This window comes from Macaca nemestrina, chromosome X (assembly GCF_043159975.1).
Source record: "Macaca nemestrina isolate mMacNem1 chromosome X, mMacNem.hap1, whole genome shotgun sequence".
NCBI lineage: Eukaryota > Metazoa > Chordata > Mammalia > Primates > Cercopithecidae > Macaca > Macaca nemestrina.
Genome location: NC_092145.1, coordinates 118,901,042 through 118,918,919, shown reverse-complemented (window position 1 = coordinate 118,918,919; position 17,878 = coordinate 118,901,042). Strand labels below are relative to the sequence as shown.

General features: G+C 39.6%; 1 protein-coding gene and 1 long non-coding RNA gene across 16 annotated transcripts in view; one reads left to right on the top strand and one right to left on the bottom strand.

Annotated features, from left to right (window-relative positions):
- Positions 1 to 17,878, bottom strand: part of LOC105463230 (calcium/calmodulin dependent serine protein kinase) — a 412,561-nt gene that overhangs the window by 93,026 nt on the left and 301,657 nt on the right. For 11 of the 15 annotated variants that reach the window (XM_011710276.3, XM_071088415.1, XM_071088417.1 and 8 more), the window contains 3 exons: positions 16,768 to 16,867; positions 12,144 to 12,161; positions 1,427 to 1,548 (listed from right to left, as the gene is read on the bottom strand). In XM_011710276.3, coding sequence (XP_011708578.1) covers positions 1,427 to 1,548; positions 12,144 to 12,161; positions 16,768 to 16,867 — 240 coding nt within the window. The remainder of the gene's footprint in view (positions 1 to 1,426; positions 1,549 to 12,143; positions 12,162 to 16,767; positions 16,868 to 17,878) is intronic. The other 4 variants (XM_071088416.1, XM_011710298.3, XM_011710325.3 and 1 more) reach the window with 1 other exon arrangement.
- LOC105463224 (uncharacterized) overlaps positions 11,017 to 17,878 on the top strand; it is a 35,453-nt gene continuing 28,591 nt past the window's right edge. Inside the window, exon 1 of the long non-coding RNA XR_011618127.1 lies at positions 11,017 to 11,198. This is a non-coding gene — a long non-coding RNA (uncharacterized lncRNA). The remainder of the gene's footprint in view (positions 11,199 to 17,878) is intronic.

Sequence of the window (17,878 nt, the reverse complement as noted above, 5' to 3'; positions counted from 1 at the left end):
ATTTACATCATATGGTGAATTATTCAGCACCAAACAGTTCTAGGCACCCCAAAACAAGTATGATTCTCTCATTAAGGGAAGGTTTTTCTTGTAAAAAGACTAACATGTTCAAATACCATCAAAACCACCCAAGAGTTTTCACTGTTGAAGTGAACCAAGTTCTCTAAGAAAGGTATTTTACTTAAAATGTGACTGAAATGAAAATGATCAGCTTTGTTTTTTTCCTTTGTATCCCAGTCTGCTGTCAGTGGAGCCTGTAATATTTAGACGGAGTATACGCTTATGTTTTAAGGAGAAGACTTTGAGTCTATGGAACAAAACCATGTTAAATATTAAATGTGTGTGGGAATACAGCCTATTGTACAGTATCTCATTTGCTTTTCTCTCTCCTATACTCATGCTGGAGGTATAATGTTTTAAAGTAATGTGCAAAGCAATAAAAAGTAATCACAGCTAACCTCAATGGATTCTTCTAATAGAAATATAAGATAATTCAGTAAAGCAGGTTTGTACTCTACTGTTTTTAAAAACTCACATATCACTTGCATGCATTATGTACATATAATTTATAAAGATATATAATTTTTCCCCATTGTAGCCTGCTAGGCTCTGTTGTATCTGTACTGTACATATACTGTATTTCTTTTTTCTTTTTTTTTTGAGATGGAGTTTCACTCTTGTTGCCCAGGCTGGAGTACAATGGAGCAATCTTGGCTCACTGCAATCTCCACCTCCTGGGTTCAAATGATTCTCTTGCCTCAGCCTCCCAAGTAGCTAGGATTACAGGCATGCACCACCGCAACTGGCTAATTTTGTATTTTAAGTAGAGATGGGGTTTCCCCATGTTGGTCAGGCTGGTCTCGAACTCCTGACCTCAGGTGATCCACCCACTTGGCCTCCCAAAGTGCTGGGATTACAGGCATGAGCCACTGTGCCTGGCCATATACTATATTTCAATCATGAATTTTTGATGGATGATTTCCCACATTTCTCATAGACTTAAGGCAACTGAAAAGGATTGTTATGATAGACATTTGAGAATTCATGTAAAGTAAAAAGGTATGCTAAATATTCAATTTTTTTTTTTTTTTGAGACAGAGTCTCGCTTTGTCGCCCAGGCTGGAGTGCAGTGGTGTGATCTCGGCTCAGTGCAGCCTCTGCCTCCTGGGTTCAAGTGATTCTTGTGGCTCCGCCTCCTCAGCTCAGTCCTAACTGGGACTACAGGCATGCGCCACCAAGCCCGGCCAATTTTTGTATTTTTAGTAGAGACAGGGTTTCACCATATTGGCCAGGATGGTCTCGATCTCCTGACCTCCTGATACACCCGCCTCGGCCTCCCAAAGTGCTGGGACTACAGGCGTGAGCCACCGTGCCCAGCCTGTATTCAATTTACCAAAAAACAAGAATAATAAAAAGACAGACTTACATCTAGTAGTGTGTGAAGATGCTGATCCTGGAAAACACTGTGTAGAAAATCTAGGTCCTTTTCACTGCAGTCTGTAAGTGCGTGAATCTCTTCCAGGCTGTCCAGCACCTGTGAGACTGCTCCTAAGGGGGACAAACAGAAAAGAAACAGCCAGTACAGAAAGTCAATGTCAGACTAACTTTTGTAACCTAAATCTTACATTTAAGAACAATGAATTCATATCAGAACTTCAAAGGCTAGTGTCTTTACTGAAGGATAGACTTAAATGAGTTTCATATCATTTAAGGACAGAGTATTTTCAGAGAGTTCATGTTCTTACCAATGCATTTGTGTGCTCTTCATTTTTCAAAGGAAACTGCAGCTTATCTTATTTGAATTAATGAAATTTATCAAGTATAACTGAAGCACTAGAAGATCTGGACACAGCAAGTTTTATGTCAGGAAGAGAGTATGGGTTTGAGGACTCCAAGATGTTTTGAAATATTATAGAAACAAGATTGGCCTTTTACCCAGGTGCATTCCATCAAGAACCGACAGTAAAGCCAGCTGTAGATACAGGGAACAGATCTTCAACTGGGAGCTCCTGCTGCCTAAAATAGGCTTCTTACATTTTAAGACTCAAACTTTAGTTGACAAAAATCCCAGTCCACTCCTTTTTTTCCCTTTACATACAGACTCAAGAGACCCAAAACCATTCTCATTCTGTCTTACTCTTACCCTTCTTATTCAGAAGATAAAGACAAAGTGTAGGTACACTGACACTTCCAAATACCATATTAAATTTCAAGGCAAATCATTTTTGTAGGGCAAAGCAAATGGAAGTGCCATCACAAGTTTCTTCTCATAACCAGGAAATCAGGCAGATGTCAGTAGGGAAAGATACATAATGAGGAGTAACGAAGCCATTTTACACAGCCTTAAAAAAATGATCAGCCTCTTTTACACTGCAGGCAATATGCAGAATACACATATATACTCCACAAAAACAGAGCCCCAAGGAGCTAAGCTTCAGAACATTAGTACACAGTAGAGAAACTCTAAGAATAAGTGCCTCATTGCACATTTAAGTCTTTGGATAAGCGGTTCTCAACCAGGCGCAATTTTGTTACTCAGGTGGACATTTCCCAATGTTTGGAGTTATTTTTGGTTGTTACAGCTACAGCCGGAGGGCGGCTATTGCTATCTAGTGGGTAGAGGTCAGGGATGCTGCTAAATATCCTACAATACCCAGGACAGCCCCCACAACAAAGAATTATCTGGTCCAAAATGTCAGTAGTGCTGTGGTTGAGAAATTCGACTTTTGATTAAGATAAAAATCTTCATGCTCCAGAACTCTGTTTCTAATTCTTCCTGTCTTAGACCTCATCCATTCTCATGCAATTATTGGTGAGAATATATATCAGTACCACTTTTCCAGAAAGCAATCTGGTAATATATATCAAAAAGCCTTAAAAATGTTCATGCACTTCGATTTAGTAATTCCATTTACGAAAATCCACCTTAAGGAAAATAATGGAAGATTTATATATAATGATATTATCATACAAAATGGAAAATAAATCTAATAGAGGATGATTACATAGGTTATAGAATATCCATATAATGGAATATGTAGCCAAATGAAAATTGTTTTTGAAGAATTTCAAAGACATAGAAAAATCTTCATGATATAGAATTCAAGAAAGCAGAATGCAAAACTAAATAAACTCTATATTCCCAGTTATGATAAAAAAACAAACAAAACATATATACAAACTCAGGAAAAACAAAAAACAGAATGAAACACAGCAAAAGTGTTACAGTAGTTATCTTTACTGTCCTATTTCTATTTCATTCTGTTCTTGTCTATACTTTCCAAGTTTTTCTACAATAGCAAATAAATAAATAAATAAATAAATAAATAAATAAATAAATTGCTATATAAGCTACGATTTTTGTAGCTCTATTTAATTATGTTAAAGATTTGGGTCTTAAGCCACATACTGTGTGGTTGTCCACATGGAAATTACTGTAGTTATTTTTAAAAATTTGACTTTTTATTTTGAGATAATTGTAGATTCACATGCAGTTGTAAAAGAATATAACACAAAGGTCTCACGTACCCTTTACCCAGTTTCCTCCAATAGTAACATCTTGCAAAACTGTAGTACAATATCACAACCTGGATATTGACATTGATACAGTCAAGCTATAAAACATTCCATTACCACAAGGATTCCTCATATTGCCTTTTCATAGCCATTCTCATTCCCCTCCTACTCTATCCCCTCCTAACCTGTGGCAACTACTAATCTGTTCTCCATTTCTACAATTTTGTCATTCTGATAATAAATGAGGCTCCTAATCTGGGCATACTGCCTATGGGGTAGCCCTGGTCTGCAAGGAGGAGTCCCTCTAAAAATTAAAAAATAAAATAAAATAAAATAAAAAGAATAAATGAAATCATACAGTATGTAACCTTTTGGGACTGCATTTTTTCACTTAGCATAATTCTCTGGGGTTTCATCCAGGTTGTTGCGTGGATGTACCAGTTTGTTTGACCATTCGTCTGTTGAAGGAACCATGGGTAATTTTTTTCTTTTTGAGACAGAGTCTCGTTCTGTTGCCCAGGCTGGAGTGTAGTGGTGTGATCTTGGCTCACTGCAACCTCTGCCTCCCAGGTTCAAGTGATTCTCCTGCCTCAGCATCCTGAGTAGCTGGGATTACAGGTGCGTGCCAACACCCCCAGTTAATTTTGTATTTTTAGTAGAGATGGGTTTTCACCATGTTGGTCAGGTTGGTCTCGAACTCCTGACCTTGTGATCTGCCCGCCTTGGCCTCCCAAAGTGCTGGGATTACAGGCATGAGCCACCACGCCCGGCCTGGATAATTTTTTTTTTTTTGAGGCAGAGTCTTGCTCTGTTGCCCAGGTTGGAGTGCAGTGACACAATCTCGGCTCACTGCAACCTCGACCTCCCACACTCAAGTGATCCTCCCACCTCAGCCCCCTGAGTAGCTGGGACTACAGGTACGCGCCACCATACTCAGCTGTTTTGTATTTTTTGTAGAGATGGGGTTCTGCCATGTTGCCCAGGCTGGTCTCAGACTCCTGAGCTAAAGCGATCCTTCTGCTTTGAGCTCCCCAAGTGCTGGGATTACTGGCGTGAGCCACCATGTCCGGCTGGATAATATTAAATTTTGAATTATGCCTGCCAGGCTATTGGTATCCTTTCAACATTAAGTGGATATTAAGTGGGATAAAAGAGATAAATGGCAGAAATCAGTCCTCATCTCCCCTGTTATTCCTAAAGAGGTATTAACCCAATCTACTTCCTTCTACCTGATCTTCTCAGGATTTTTACTTTGTTCAGAGTGCCCCCCTCCCTCAAAAAATCTGGAAATTAGTTAAAAGCCGATTTTCTCTTCATCCCTTATTGAAAGCCTTGGAAAGCAAGAGATGATGTGAAGAAATTAGTCACAAATGTCCCACCGAACCCCTGACCCCAGCACGTCATCAACAACAGAATTGAATGATGCTATGTTTATCAAGTTACTAAAGCCAGTTCTAAACTTCTGGACTTATGAAACCACAATAACAAAAATACTAATCAAGTGCTTTTTTTGTATATTAAAAAAATCCACTGATACCACAGAAACCTAATTATCATCTTCACTCAGTTATCTTAGTGTAATCTTATTTTATTTTATTTTGAGACAGAGTCTCACTGTGTCACCCACACTGGAGTGCAATGGCATGACCTCAGCTCACTGCAACCTCTGCCTCCTGGGTTCAAGCGATTCTCGTGCCTCAGCCACCCAAGCAGCTGGGACTACAGGCTACCATACCCAGCTAATTTTTGTATTTTTAGTAGAGATGGGGTTTCATCATGTTGGCCAGGCTGGTCTTGAACTCCTGGGCTCAAGAGATCCGCCTGCCTCAGCCTTCCAAATTGCCGGGACTACGGGCGTAAGCCACTGTGCCTGGTCTCTTACCAGCATTGCTCGTGCTGATATATAGTCTATACGTAGCAGTTTATTAATAATATAAGATTAAAGCAAAAACAACCTTTTATCAAGTGAATACTAAGATGGTCAGTCTCAAGACTGGGAAGCAATTTTGGCTGTACCAGAACAGGGATGTATCATTTGTTGGTCTGTGAACTTCCCAAGTGCTCCATGCCATTCCTGTACCACCAGCGCACTCCATGGGTTACTTATGCGTGTGCTTGTTCACCCTTTTTTCCCCTGAGCTGTAAGGTCCTTAAGGCAGCTCTTTATTTTATTCATTTTATAATATCTATAAAGTATGCACTGAGTTAAGCACTTAAGGAAACATTAACAGCAGCTCCCAATTCTTGAGTGTTTATTATGTTCCAGGAACATCCTCAGGACAACATGGTAAGTTTATTATCCCACCTTCTAGATAGGGAACTGAGCTTCAGAAGGGTCATGGAAGGCCATAGCTAGTAAACGGTGGAGCCAGGACTCAAACCTGGGTTTGTCTGGCTTCAAAGTCTATGCTTTGCCTAACTTACTACACTAATAGGCTATGCTAGGAAACATACGAGAAACCTTCAACAGCAAATTGTGTGGTTTATGCATGAATATGGAGGTTGGAAAAGAACTTGAACAATGCCCTATTGGGTCAGACAATAACCAAAATCTTTTTTTTTTTTTTTTTTTTTTTTTCCTGAGACAGAGTTTCACTCAGTTGCCCTGGCTGGAGTACGGTGGCATGATTTCAGCTCATTGCAACCTCCGCCTCCTTGGTTCAAGCAATTCTCCTGCCTCAGCCTTCCAAGTAGCTGGGATTACAGGCACACACCACCACATCCAGCTAATTTTTTGTTTTTAGTAGAGACGGGGTTTCACCATGTTGGCCAGGTTGGTCTCGAACTCCTGACCTCGGGTGATCCGCCCACCTCGGCCTCCGAAAGTGTTGGGATTACTGGTGTGACCCACAGCTCCTGGCTCCAAAATCTTTATTGGATATTCCTGCTTTTTGCTAGGTACTAGGCAGGGGCTTCAGAGAAATCAGAGATATGATCCCTGTCCCTGAGGAAGGGGCTCTCAGACTGATGTGTGAAGTAGGCATATTATATCCTGAAGCAAACGATATAAAAGAGGTAAAGACAAACTGACACACAGGTTGCCTAGGGAGGAGTTGTGGAGCTGCAGAGAGGAGGTGGATGAGCAGGAATTCACCCCGCCCCCCACACAGGATCAAAGCTGTGTTGACAGAACCAGCAGATACTTTGCTGGAAAGCACAAAGGTATCTGTTAGCAGGCATTTAGAGTAGGCAAGAGCCACAATTCCAACAGGTCTATTAAACCTCCTTGGATCTGTCACCTCTTCTGAACTGATTTATAGTCTTATCTTGTACCCAAATATGATTAACTTGATGGGTTCTCAATCATGAAAAGAAGCATTTCCCTAGTTGTACTCAAGTTGTCTATTTCAAGCTCTGAAAAGTGCCCCCATTTTTAAGTTTCTGTAATTAGGTAGAAAAATTAGAGTTTTTATTCCATTTCTCCTTCATCTTTTCAAATGGAATAAATACATATTTTTGGCTTAACCTCAAAATCTGTCTTCACCCTTGATCATTTTAACACCTTCCATTAACACCTGTTCTAGTTCCGTTATTTCTTTCTTTGGGTATGACAAACAGAACAACAGAACACATTCTTGGTTGGATAGATTTGTGTATAATTGATATCTGTAGTTCAGTACCAACCATCTAAAAGTCCCATGGTGTTTCAATTCATTGTAAGATATAAATAGACACAAAGACACTTCTTGGGCTTTTCCATTGCTATTGTTTTAGATTTTAAACCCCGAGGCAGTAGTGATTATTAATATAACACATGCAGCATATGCTAACTAAACTCTTACTAGTTTTCATTTTGTAGATCAATACTGTCACATATAAAAGAGCTATTTATTTTTCTCAAAGACTAAAAAGGCTGTTTTTCCTATAAAACCTCTGAATAAACTTGTAACTATCTTGAAAACAAAATCAATCAATAAAAAGTATACAAGTTCACCTCAGAGGGCAGTTGATTTAATGGCAGGACTGTAGGTATTCTATTCACCTCTGTATTCTGGGGTGTACTTTGCAGAGTGCTTTGTACCAAAAGACACTTCATAAAATGGCCCTTGATTAAAATGATGTTTTTCTGAGTAAATTCTGAAGAACTGAAAACAAAGTATGAGAAAGACTTAACCACAGAAGACAATTTCTTTTATAGTACTGTTTTCTTAAAGCCACAGTTGAAATTATTTTCATACTTATATTTGTATTAACAGCTTATAATTTCCAAAGTGCTTTTACACTCACTACCTTATGTGATTCCACAATAACCCTGTCTCTGCAGGCAAGTGTTTTTTGCTTTTTTGTTTTGTTTTGAGACAGGATCTTGCTCTGTCGCCTAGGCTGGAGTGTAGTGGCGTGATCTTGGTTCACTGCAGCCTCGACCTTCCGGGCTTGAGCAATCCTTCCACCTCAGCCTTCCAAACAGTTGGGACTACAGGCATGCTACCATGCCTGGCTAATTTTTTAAAAGTTTTTTGTAGAGATGGGGGTCTCTCTCTGTTGCCCAGGCTATTCTCAAATTCCTGGGCTCAAGCAATCCTCCCGCCTCAGCCTCCCTAAGTGCTGGGATTATAGGCATTGAGCCACTGTGCTTGGTCAGCAAGTGTTTTTACATTTGAAAAACCAGAGGCTCAGTAGGGTTACATAACCTTTCCAAGGGCCACAGGCAATGAGCAGAAGATCAAATCCTAGAACCCAGGTCTCTGACTCCTAATTCAGTGTTCCTTCCATAACAGACTGCCCCCCACCCCCAAAATCATGTTTTATCCTCAGCAATGCACCAGAATGATTTGCATTTGGTAATGAGGTGATGTCCAATTTCTTTTGCTTTTTTTTTTTTTTTTTGAGACAGAGTCTCACTCTGTCGCCCAGGCTGGAGTGCAGTGGCGCGATCTCGGCTCACTGCAAGCTCCGCCTCCCGGGTTCACGCCATTCTCCTGCCTCAGCCTCCCGAGTAGCTGGGACTACAGGAACCCACCACCACACCTGGCTAATTTTTTTTTTTTTTGTATTTTTAGTACGGGGGGGTTTCACCGTGTTAGCCAGGATGGTCTTGATCTCCTGACCTTGTGATCCACCCGCCTCGGCCTCCCAAAGTGCTGGGATTACAGGCATGATGTCCAATTTCTATTCTCTCTTTAATCTCAATTTGATTTACCATATAAGGTTTTGTCCTAGCCCTCAGTCCAAACTTCCACATTCATGAACTTATTAGATATTATAATGCCCTGCCTTCAGAATAGTATTTTGTTTTCATAATTCATTTGGCAATAAAGTTTATATCTAAAAATCAGGTTTATAATCATACTTTTTTTTTTTTGTTTGTTTTTTAAATAGAGATGGAGTCTCACTATGTTGTGCAGACTGATCTCAATCTCCTGGCCTCAAGCAATCCTCCCATCCCAGCCTCTCAAAGTGCTGGCAAGGCATGAGCCACCATGTCTGGCCTGCACATTTTAACTTTGAACACTTCTACCTTTTCAAATAATCTCACCAGTACAAACAAGTTTTTCAAAAGTTTTCTGCTACTATTATGAAATAATAGTCAAAAAAAGCATAAATATGTCAACTGTTTAAAAAATGTTTCTAAGTCTATTTCTTTAGAGAGGAATATGCTTTTAAGGTCAATAAAAGCTTTGAGTCCAGAATAATTTCATTACAAGAGTGGAAGTCTCATAAAAAGGTTGACCAAGTAAAAATAACCCAAAAGGAGGACAGAAAAATAAACAGTCAAATGTTTAGACTAAAAAGTTCTCAGTGTTAAAGTAGGCTGAGTATGTCTTTAAAGTTTTTCCCCTTACATTTTACTACGAAAAGCTTCAAACATACAGAAAGTTTGAAAGAATCGTGGCCACCACCTAGATCCTACATATGTTGACAGTTTGCTGTATTTGCTTTATCACATGTCTACCCATCTATCCATCAGTTCACGTATTTTTCATTCATTTCAAATTAAATGGCAGAGTGGCCAGCATTAGTAGACTTCACCCTTAAAGACTTCAGCAAAAATTGCAATGTTTATTTTTCTCTCTGAGGTAAAATTTACATAGAATAAAATACACAAATCTTAAGTGTACCATTCAATGAGTTTTGATATACCCAGGTTTTCACTGTAATTGTTTCAATAAAGATTTGTGTATTTCTTTTTTAAAAAAATAGTACAAACTTTATTCATAAATAAAACATAAAGATAAAAGCAGGGACATTTCCTGTTTTTAAAAGGGAATGGTGGAAGGCAGTATGTCATCTTATTTAAAATCACAAGTTAGGTTTTTCAGATGGATGACAGTTGAGATTATTAAATCCCATTCCTGCTTCTCAGATTTTCACAAAATAACACATTAAATTCTCAGTGTGTGTGTATTTCTTAATTTATAATGTATAGCTATGAAATTCAGCATCACTGAGCAAATCTAGAATCTGAATCTAGCCTAGCTTCTTCTAAGAGTAATCAATACCTTTTCTTTCCTATTATATTAGTGATCAATTAATACATTATGTTACTACACATACACATTATTGTCACTTACTCAATCAAAGCCCCTCCTTGCAAGCACAATACTTTTAAAAAAAAAATCTGCTTACTAAGGTATAGTGTTTTAAGTTAAAATTCGCCATTTAAGTGTACACTGTCATCACTTCAAAAAAGTTCTCTCTTGTCCCTTTGCAGCCAATCTCTTCCCTCTATCACCACACCCTGTTCAATACCTTTTATTCCCACTGCACAAAGCAAATTCTTTGTTATCAATCAAGATATAAGCAATAATGAATCCTGTAATGGAAACTATATTTTGGATATAAGCATCTGTGCCATATCCAACTCAAGTTATGAAAACTTACATATGGTGATACATGCTTTAGATTCTCCATATGTAGATTATGGTACAGATACCTTGAAATTTATTAAAGGAAGTAAATTCTGCATATGTATTCTATCAGCATATAGATGTTATAATCTCCAATGCCATTATGATTATTAAAATAGTCTATGCTTCCAAACAGAAACATCTTCGAGTACAAATTTTTCAAAGTACTTTAATAACATTCTGCTGTTAAGTACCCACTCGTGTAAAGCTTTACAACTAAGGAAAATCACTACTGATACATTCAAGATGCCCATTCTCAAATAACATGACAGGTTGGTTGATTAAAAAAAAAAAAAAAGAGGAACGCTAAATCTAGATGGAAAGAATCTTACATTTTAATAGTTATTAATTTACACGTGGTGGGCAGCCTCTAAGATGGGCCCCAGTAACCTGGTCTCCTGTATTTCCACCCTTGTGTAATCAATCCCCTTCCCTGGAGTGCAGGCTGGACTTACTGACTCATTTCTAATGAACAGAATAGAGCAGAAGTGGTAAGATGTCACTATGAGATTAGGCTGTAAGACTATGTCTTCAGTCTTGGGCACTCTCTCTCACTTTTGCCCCCTCTTTTATGTTTCATGCTGGGAAGTGAGCTGCCAGGCTGTGAACAGCCAGCCCTGTGAAGAGGACCACAGCCAGTGAGGAACTGAAGCCTGGCAACAACCACGTGAGTGAGCTTGGAAGAGGATTCGTCCTGCAGTCGTGCCTTCCTTCCGGTGAGATAGCAGCACTGGACTACAATCTCAGGAGAGATCCTGAGCCAGAGGCACACAGCTAAGCCATGCCCAGATTCCTGACCCAAAGAAACTGTGAGATGACAACTGCTACTTTAAGGTAATTCATTACCCAACAATAGGTAACTAATATACTGTGAGATTTATATTAAATCAGCTGCAATTTGAGCTACAGATAACTAACATAAGAAAATGTGAAAATGAATTCAATCATTAGTACCCAGGCTTTCTCATTTATCTTTGAGGTAAAGGTTTATTTTTTTAATTAGAATTTTTGTTGAGATAATTATAGATTCACATGCATTCGTAAGAAATAATACAGAGAGATCCCTTGTATTCTTTGCTCAGTTCCCCCATTGGTAACATTTTACAAAACTATAGTATATTATCATAACCAGAATACTGACATTGATACAATCCACCCATCTTATTCAGATTGCCTCAGTTTTACAGGTACTCAACTGTGTGTACATTTCTTACATTTTAATTTTCTCCCATACTCAAATTATGCCCCTTTGTAATTAAAATCTAGCCATTACATTATTCCTTATAAATGTTCTATCTGATCGTAAAAGTTGTTAAGAGACAAGATTTCAGAATTTATTTCACAGCTCCAAACAAATTGAAAATGGACTCAGTAACAGGAAGCAATAAAGACCACTTATAGGTGATGTAATTGTCAAAGAAAAATTCACTTACCCTGAAAGTTTTCTTGAAAGCAAACTATAAAACAAATGTTACCCTTTCCCCAGAATTAATGTATTCGTATGTGAAATTCAGATGTGAAGTATTAAGTGCGGTTGAAATTTTAACACTGCCTTTTTTCCTCTTATGAAAGAAGTGAGAAGTTAGTATTGTTTGTGTAACAACGCCTCAAAAATCAATATATCCAAGTTTTAGTTTTATGACTAGGCAGTGTTAAAATTAATACTTAAACATCCACACACAAACAGCCAAGGAAAAAGTCAAGCTGATTACGAACCATGCAAAGCCAAACACTTTTGCATAAAAGATACACCTTAAAGGAAAACAAAGGGATACCTACTTTCTGCTGCTAGAAGTCCTAGGAGGAAGGCAGCATATGGACAAACAACAAACAGTATGATTTTACAACAAGTAGGTTATCAAGCCACAGTTTGGCCCACGACATGAGCCACCAGAAGCACGGTCCCCCAGCCGACCCCAAAGTGAGCCCTTATGTTCCACGAGTACAATCACTGGAACTGTTTGGGATTTCAGACATCAGACACTGGGTTCTGATTCCGAATTATTTGATTTGAAATATGAGAAAAGAATATTTCTACTTTGAATTTTTTTTTTTTTTTTTTTTGAGATGGGGTCTCACTCTACCACCCAGGCTGCAGTACAGTGGCACAATCTTAGCTCATTGCAACCTCTGCCTCCTGGGCTCCAGTGATCCTCCTACCTCAGCCCAGCTCCCTCCCCTCCTGGTAGCTAGGACTACAGGCACATGCCATCATGCCCAGCTAATTTTTGTATTTTTAGTAGAGACGGGGTTTTGCCATGTTGGCCAGGCTGGCCTCGAACTCCTGACCTCAAGTGATCCACCCACCTCCACCTCCCAAAGTATTGGGATTACAGGCCTGAACCACCATGCCCAGCCTCACTTCAAGCAACACACAGTTTATCATAAGATTAAATGAATTCTAGTAAATGCATAATGTATGCATTTCAATAATCAAAATAGAAAATTATCATTTACAGAAAAATTGTTTTACATCATAAACAATATACCTAAACATGTATGACTTTTCATTAGATGACAAGTTTTTAAACTGTTATTTTATATACTCATGTTTTCCTAAATGCATAGAGTATTACTCTTTTTATTTTCCTTTCCTTTCCCTTTTTTTTTTTTTTGAGATGGAGTCTTGCTCTGTCGCCCAGACTGGAGTGCAGTGGCACAATCTCAGCTCATTGCAACCTCCATGTCCTGGGTTCAAGCAATTCTCTTGCCTAAGGTGGATTACAGGCACGTGGCCACCATGCCTGGCTAATTTTTGTATTTTTAGTAGAGATGGGGGTTTCACCATGTTGGCCAGGCTGGTCTCGAACTCCTGACCTCAAGTAATCCACCCACCTTGGCCTCCCAAAGTACTGGGATTACAGGCATGAGCCACTGTTTCTGGCCCCTTTTCTTTTTTTTGAGACAGGGTTTTGTTCTGTCATCCAGGCTTGAGTGCAGTGATGTACTCACAGCTTACTGCAGCCTTGACCTCTTGGGCTCAAGTGATTCTCCCGCCTCAGCCTCCCTAGTAGCTGGGACCACAGGTGTGTGCTACCACGCTTGGCTAATATTTTGACTTCTTACAAAGTAGAGGGTCTCCGTATGTTGCCTAGGCTGGTCACAAACTTAGACTCAAGCAATCCTCCTGCCTTGGCTTCTGAAACTGTTGGGATTACAGGCATGGGCCATCATGCCTGGTTCTTTTTTTTTTTTTTTTTTTTTTTGAGACAGAGTCTTGTTCTGTTGTCCAGGCTGGAGTGGCAAAATCATAGCTCACTGCAGCCTCAAACTCCTGGGCTCAAGTGATCCTCCTGCCTCAGCCTCCCAAGAAGGTAGGACTACAGGTGTGTGCCACCACACCCGCCTAATTTTGTTGTTATTGTTGTTGGGGGGACAGGGTCTGGCTGTGTCACCTAGGCTGGAATGCAGTGGTGCCATCTCGGCTCACTGCAACCTCCACCTCCCAGGCTCAAACAATCTTCCCATCTCAGCCTTCCAAGTATCTGGGACAAACAGGCACATGCCACCACACCTGGTCAATTTTTGTATTTTTGGTAGACATGGGGTTTTGTCATGTTGCCCAGGCTGTTCTGAAACTCCTGAGCTCAAACAATCCACCCACCTTGGCCTCCCAAAGTGCTAGGATTACAGGTGTGAGCCACTGCACATGGCCCAGCTAGCTTTTTTTTAATCTTGTAGAGACAGGGTCTGACTATGTTGCCCAGGCTGGTCTTGAACCCCTGGGCTCAAGTGATCCACCCACCTCGGCATCCCAAAGTGTTGGGATTACAGGCATGAGTCACCATGCCCAGGTTTTAGCCCCATTTCTAAAGATGAAAATGGTAGTAGAGATCTTGACCTCAAATCTCAAAGAGATGTATCCTAAATATATTATAAGCATGTGATTATATCATACAGCCACAGTATGACAATACAAACCATTACTGGATCCACTTCCCTTAAATAGGGTCCACTGTAATCTGAGTGTGAGGAGGGAAGAGAGAGGTTTCAGCTAACACAAGAAGTTACAGGTGTAGGGAACAAAATGGAGTGGAAGAAAAGAGAGACATGAAGCAATAAGCAGAACTGGGGACCACACCTATAAACACAACCAGATCCCTGCCTTTCTTGTGGGAAGGGCTCTGGATAATGACCAAGTCAGCACAAGAGAAAAATGGCAAGGCTTTCTCCTCAGAATCTCTTCTCTAAGATTCCCATTTCTGAATGTTTTTGGAAATCACCTTCATTCAAAAGAGGAAGATTCACATCCCAATTGGTAAAGGTCAAAATGAGGAACTGTAAAACTGCTGGAATGGGAAACTTGATCTTGTCATTTTAAAAAAGTTTTAAATTTTTATGGGTACCTAGTATATATCTATGGGGTACAGGAGATATTTTGATATGGGCATACGATGCGTAATGATTACATCATGATAAATGGGGTATCCATCACCTCTTGTCATTTTGCACAAGGTACAAGCACATACTAATTGGTAAGAAATTCTGTGTGCGTGTATGTGATTGTGTAGGTGCACACACATGTATAAAAAGAGGAGAGGAGAAGCATAAATACTGACAGATGCTCATGGTACCAATAGGGAAGAAGCATTAGTACATTCATTCTTCCTATATTGCTGTGGGACAAAAACCTCAGACTCTAGGAAGGGCCCAAGGCCTCAGTCCCAGTGGTAATATATGAATATTAATGAAGCTAGCACCAGAGTACAAAAATCAAAGTCAGCACAAAATCAAACATGACAAATATGGAGTGACTCTAACGAAAGAAAGAAAAAAAGCTGAGGCCAAAGGACACATGATTCAGGAGTTAAGTAAATAAAAAACGCATAAATAAAAATTTAGAACACACACATGCACACACACATCTACATATACATATAAAAGGACCCTATGGGCTTTTAATAAATGATCCTTGAGAATATCACACTGGTAAGATGGAAATCTGAGCATTTTATAAAATGGTTTCGGTTTTTTATTTTTTTTAATCTCTTTTTTTTTTTTTTTTGAGACGGAGTCTCGCTCTGTGGCCCAGGATGGAGTGCAGCCGCGCAATCTCGGCTCACTGCAAGCTCCGCCTCCCGGGTTCACGCCATTCTCCTGCCTCAGCCTCCCAAGTAGCTGGGACTACAGGCGTCCCCCACCATGCCCGGCTAATTTTTTTGTATTTTTAGTAGAGACGAGGTTTCACCGTGTTAGCCAGGATGGTCTTGATCTCCTGACCTCGTGATCTGCCCGTCTCGGCCTCCCAAAGTGCTGGGATTACAGGCGTGAGCCACTGCGCCCGGCCTTTTATCTCTTAATTAAGAGGAGAGGTCTCATTTTGTTGTCCAGGTTGGAGAGCAGTGGTGTGATCACAGCTCACTGCATCCTCAAACTCCTGGGCTCAGGTGATCCTCCTGAGCCGGGTGCCTCAGCCTCCTGAGTAGCTATGACTACACATGCACACCACTGCACTGGCTTATAAAATGATTTTGTGAACACTGACAGGTTGTTTCAGGGGTACCTATATACAGTTCATCAAAACAAATAACTCTTCTATTTTCTTCCACCTTGGATACTTGTATGCAAGTGTCACAGATTTTTTTTTTTTTTTTTTTTTTTTTTGAGATGGAGTCTCGCATTATCACCCACGCTGTAGTGCAGTGTCATGATCTCGGATCACAGCTCACTGCAACTCCGCCTCCTGGGTTCAAGTGATTCTCCTGCCTCAGCCTCCCAAGTAGCTGGGACTATAGGCGCAGGCCACTATGCCTGGCTAATTTTTTTTTTTTTTTTGTATTTTTGCAGAGACGGGGTTTTGCCCTGTTGGCCAGGCTGGTCTCGAACTCCTGACCTGAGGTGATCTGCCTGCCTTGGCCTCCCAAAGTGCTGGGATTACAAGTGTGAGCCACCATGCCTGGCCATGTTATGGATTTTTATATATGGAGAAGAACTTGGTAACTGTTTCAGGAGATAATTCACACGACAGCTCTACATTGAAAGATTCCATTCAAAGCAGTGCTGCTCCACAGTCTGATCTAATACGACTGACCTGGGGAAAAGTTTATATCAGAAGTTTTTGTTGAGAGAGAAGGTAATCAGAAAGATCCCAAAAGACTGACTAGGATGTCGGATTGGATGGAATGCAATGCTGGGTCAAGAGTGTGGAAAGGGGAGGAAGTATTACTGAGGTAAAAAGAAAAAAAAGTGAAATGTTGGTTTTGGAGCCACAGGAAAAAGCAACTTTGGTATTAAAATGAAAAGGAAAAAGACATATGTAGACAGGATTTGGTTGCTGACAAACTTCCTTAGAATCCGTTGGAGGATTTAACTAAATGCACAGAAAAAGTTTATTCACAATAGGAAAGAATGGATGTAAATACCAAATGACTCACACAGGTGAATAAGTGAATTATCCAGTTACCTGAGGAGGTAGGGTCTTCGGAGAAATCTGGCAACTCTTCAGGGGGATCCCCATAGAATGAGTTGAATTTGTGACTTGACACAGCGGCTAGTACTGCACCCTAAAGCAAAGAGATGAAAAAATAGATTATTAAAACAAATACACAAATATAAATAAGTTATTTAACAAATTATCTATCTGAAGGATTATCCATTAAGTCAAATATATAGGAGATGATGGCTAGAAGAGAAGTAGCTTTTAAATTGTTTCAGATTCCTTTAAATAAATTACATATGCATATACCAGAATAACACTAATTGGGAATTGGAAAAGTATATGAAATCACTTACATCTTGAATTCAAACATGCAACACAGAATGGAATATTCTGCAGTTATTATAAATTGATGTTGTAGAAGGGTGTTTAGTGGAATGAAAAGATGTCTGTGATTAATTACATGAAGAAGGTTTAAAATCAATGTATATTATAATCTCATTTTTGGGTAAAAAAGTTAATATGGATATAAAAGACTGCATATACACCAGAATGTTAATAGCATTAATTATCTCTGGGTGGTAGGATTATGAGTCATTTTTCTTTTTAAAATCTTTTTTCCCTCTTTTAGTTTTAACAATGACAATGTGTTACTTTTGTATAGTAATTATCCATCAGGCCACACAACAGAATCAACTACATATGACTCTTTTAAGCTATATGCATAGCCTCCCCTCATTCCTAGTTGGAAATCACTGCCATTTGAGTGCATGACATCCCTTAGGACTGTTGAGTGGAAAAATGTTGGGAGTTACTGCTTCAGTAAATCATATTTATTATTATTTTTTATTTAAACAGCTTTAACGGTACAAGTGGTTTTTGGTTACATGCATAAACGGTACAGTAATCAAGTGTGGGCTTTTAGTGAATCTGTCTTCTGAGTAGTGTATGGTGTACCCAACAGGTGATTTTCTATCCCTTGCCCCTCAAGTCTCTAGTGTCCATTATACTACTCTGCATGCCTCTGTGTACCCACAGCTTACTTCCCACTTACAAGGGAGAACATGTGGTATTTGGGAGTAAATCATTTAACCTCTCTAGGCTTTCTTATCTGTAAAGTAAGAATATGAAAACGGGC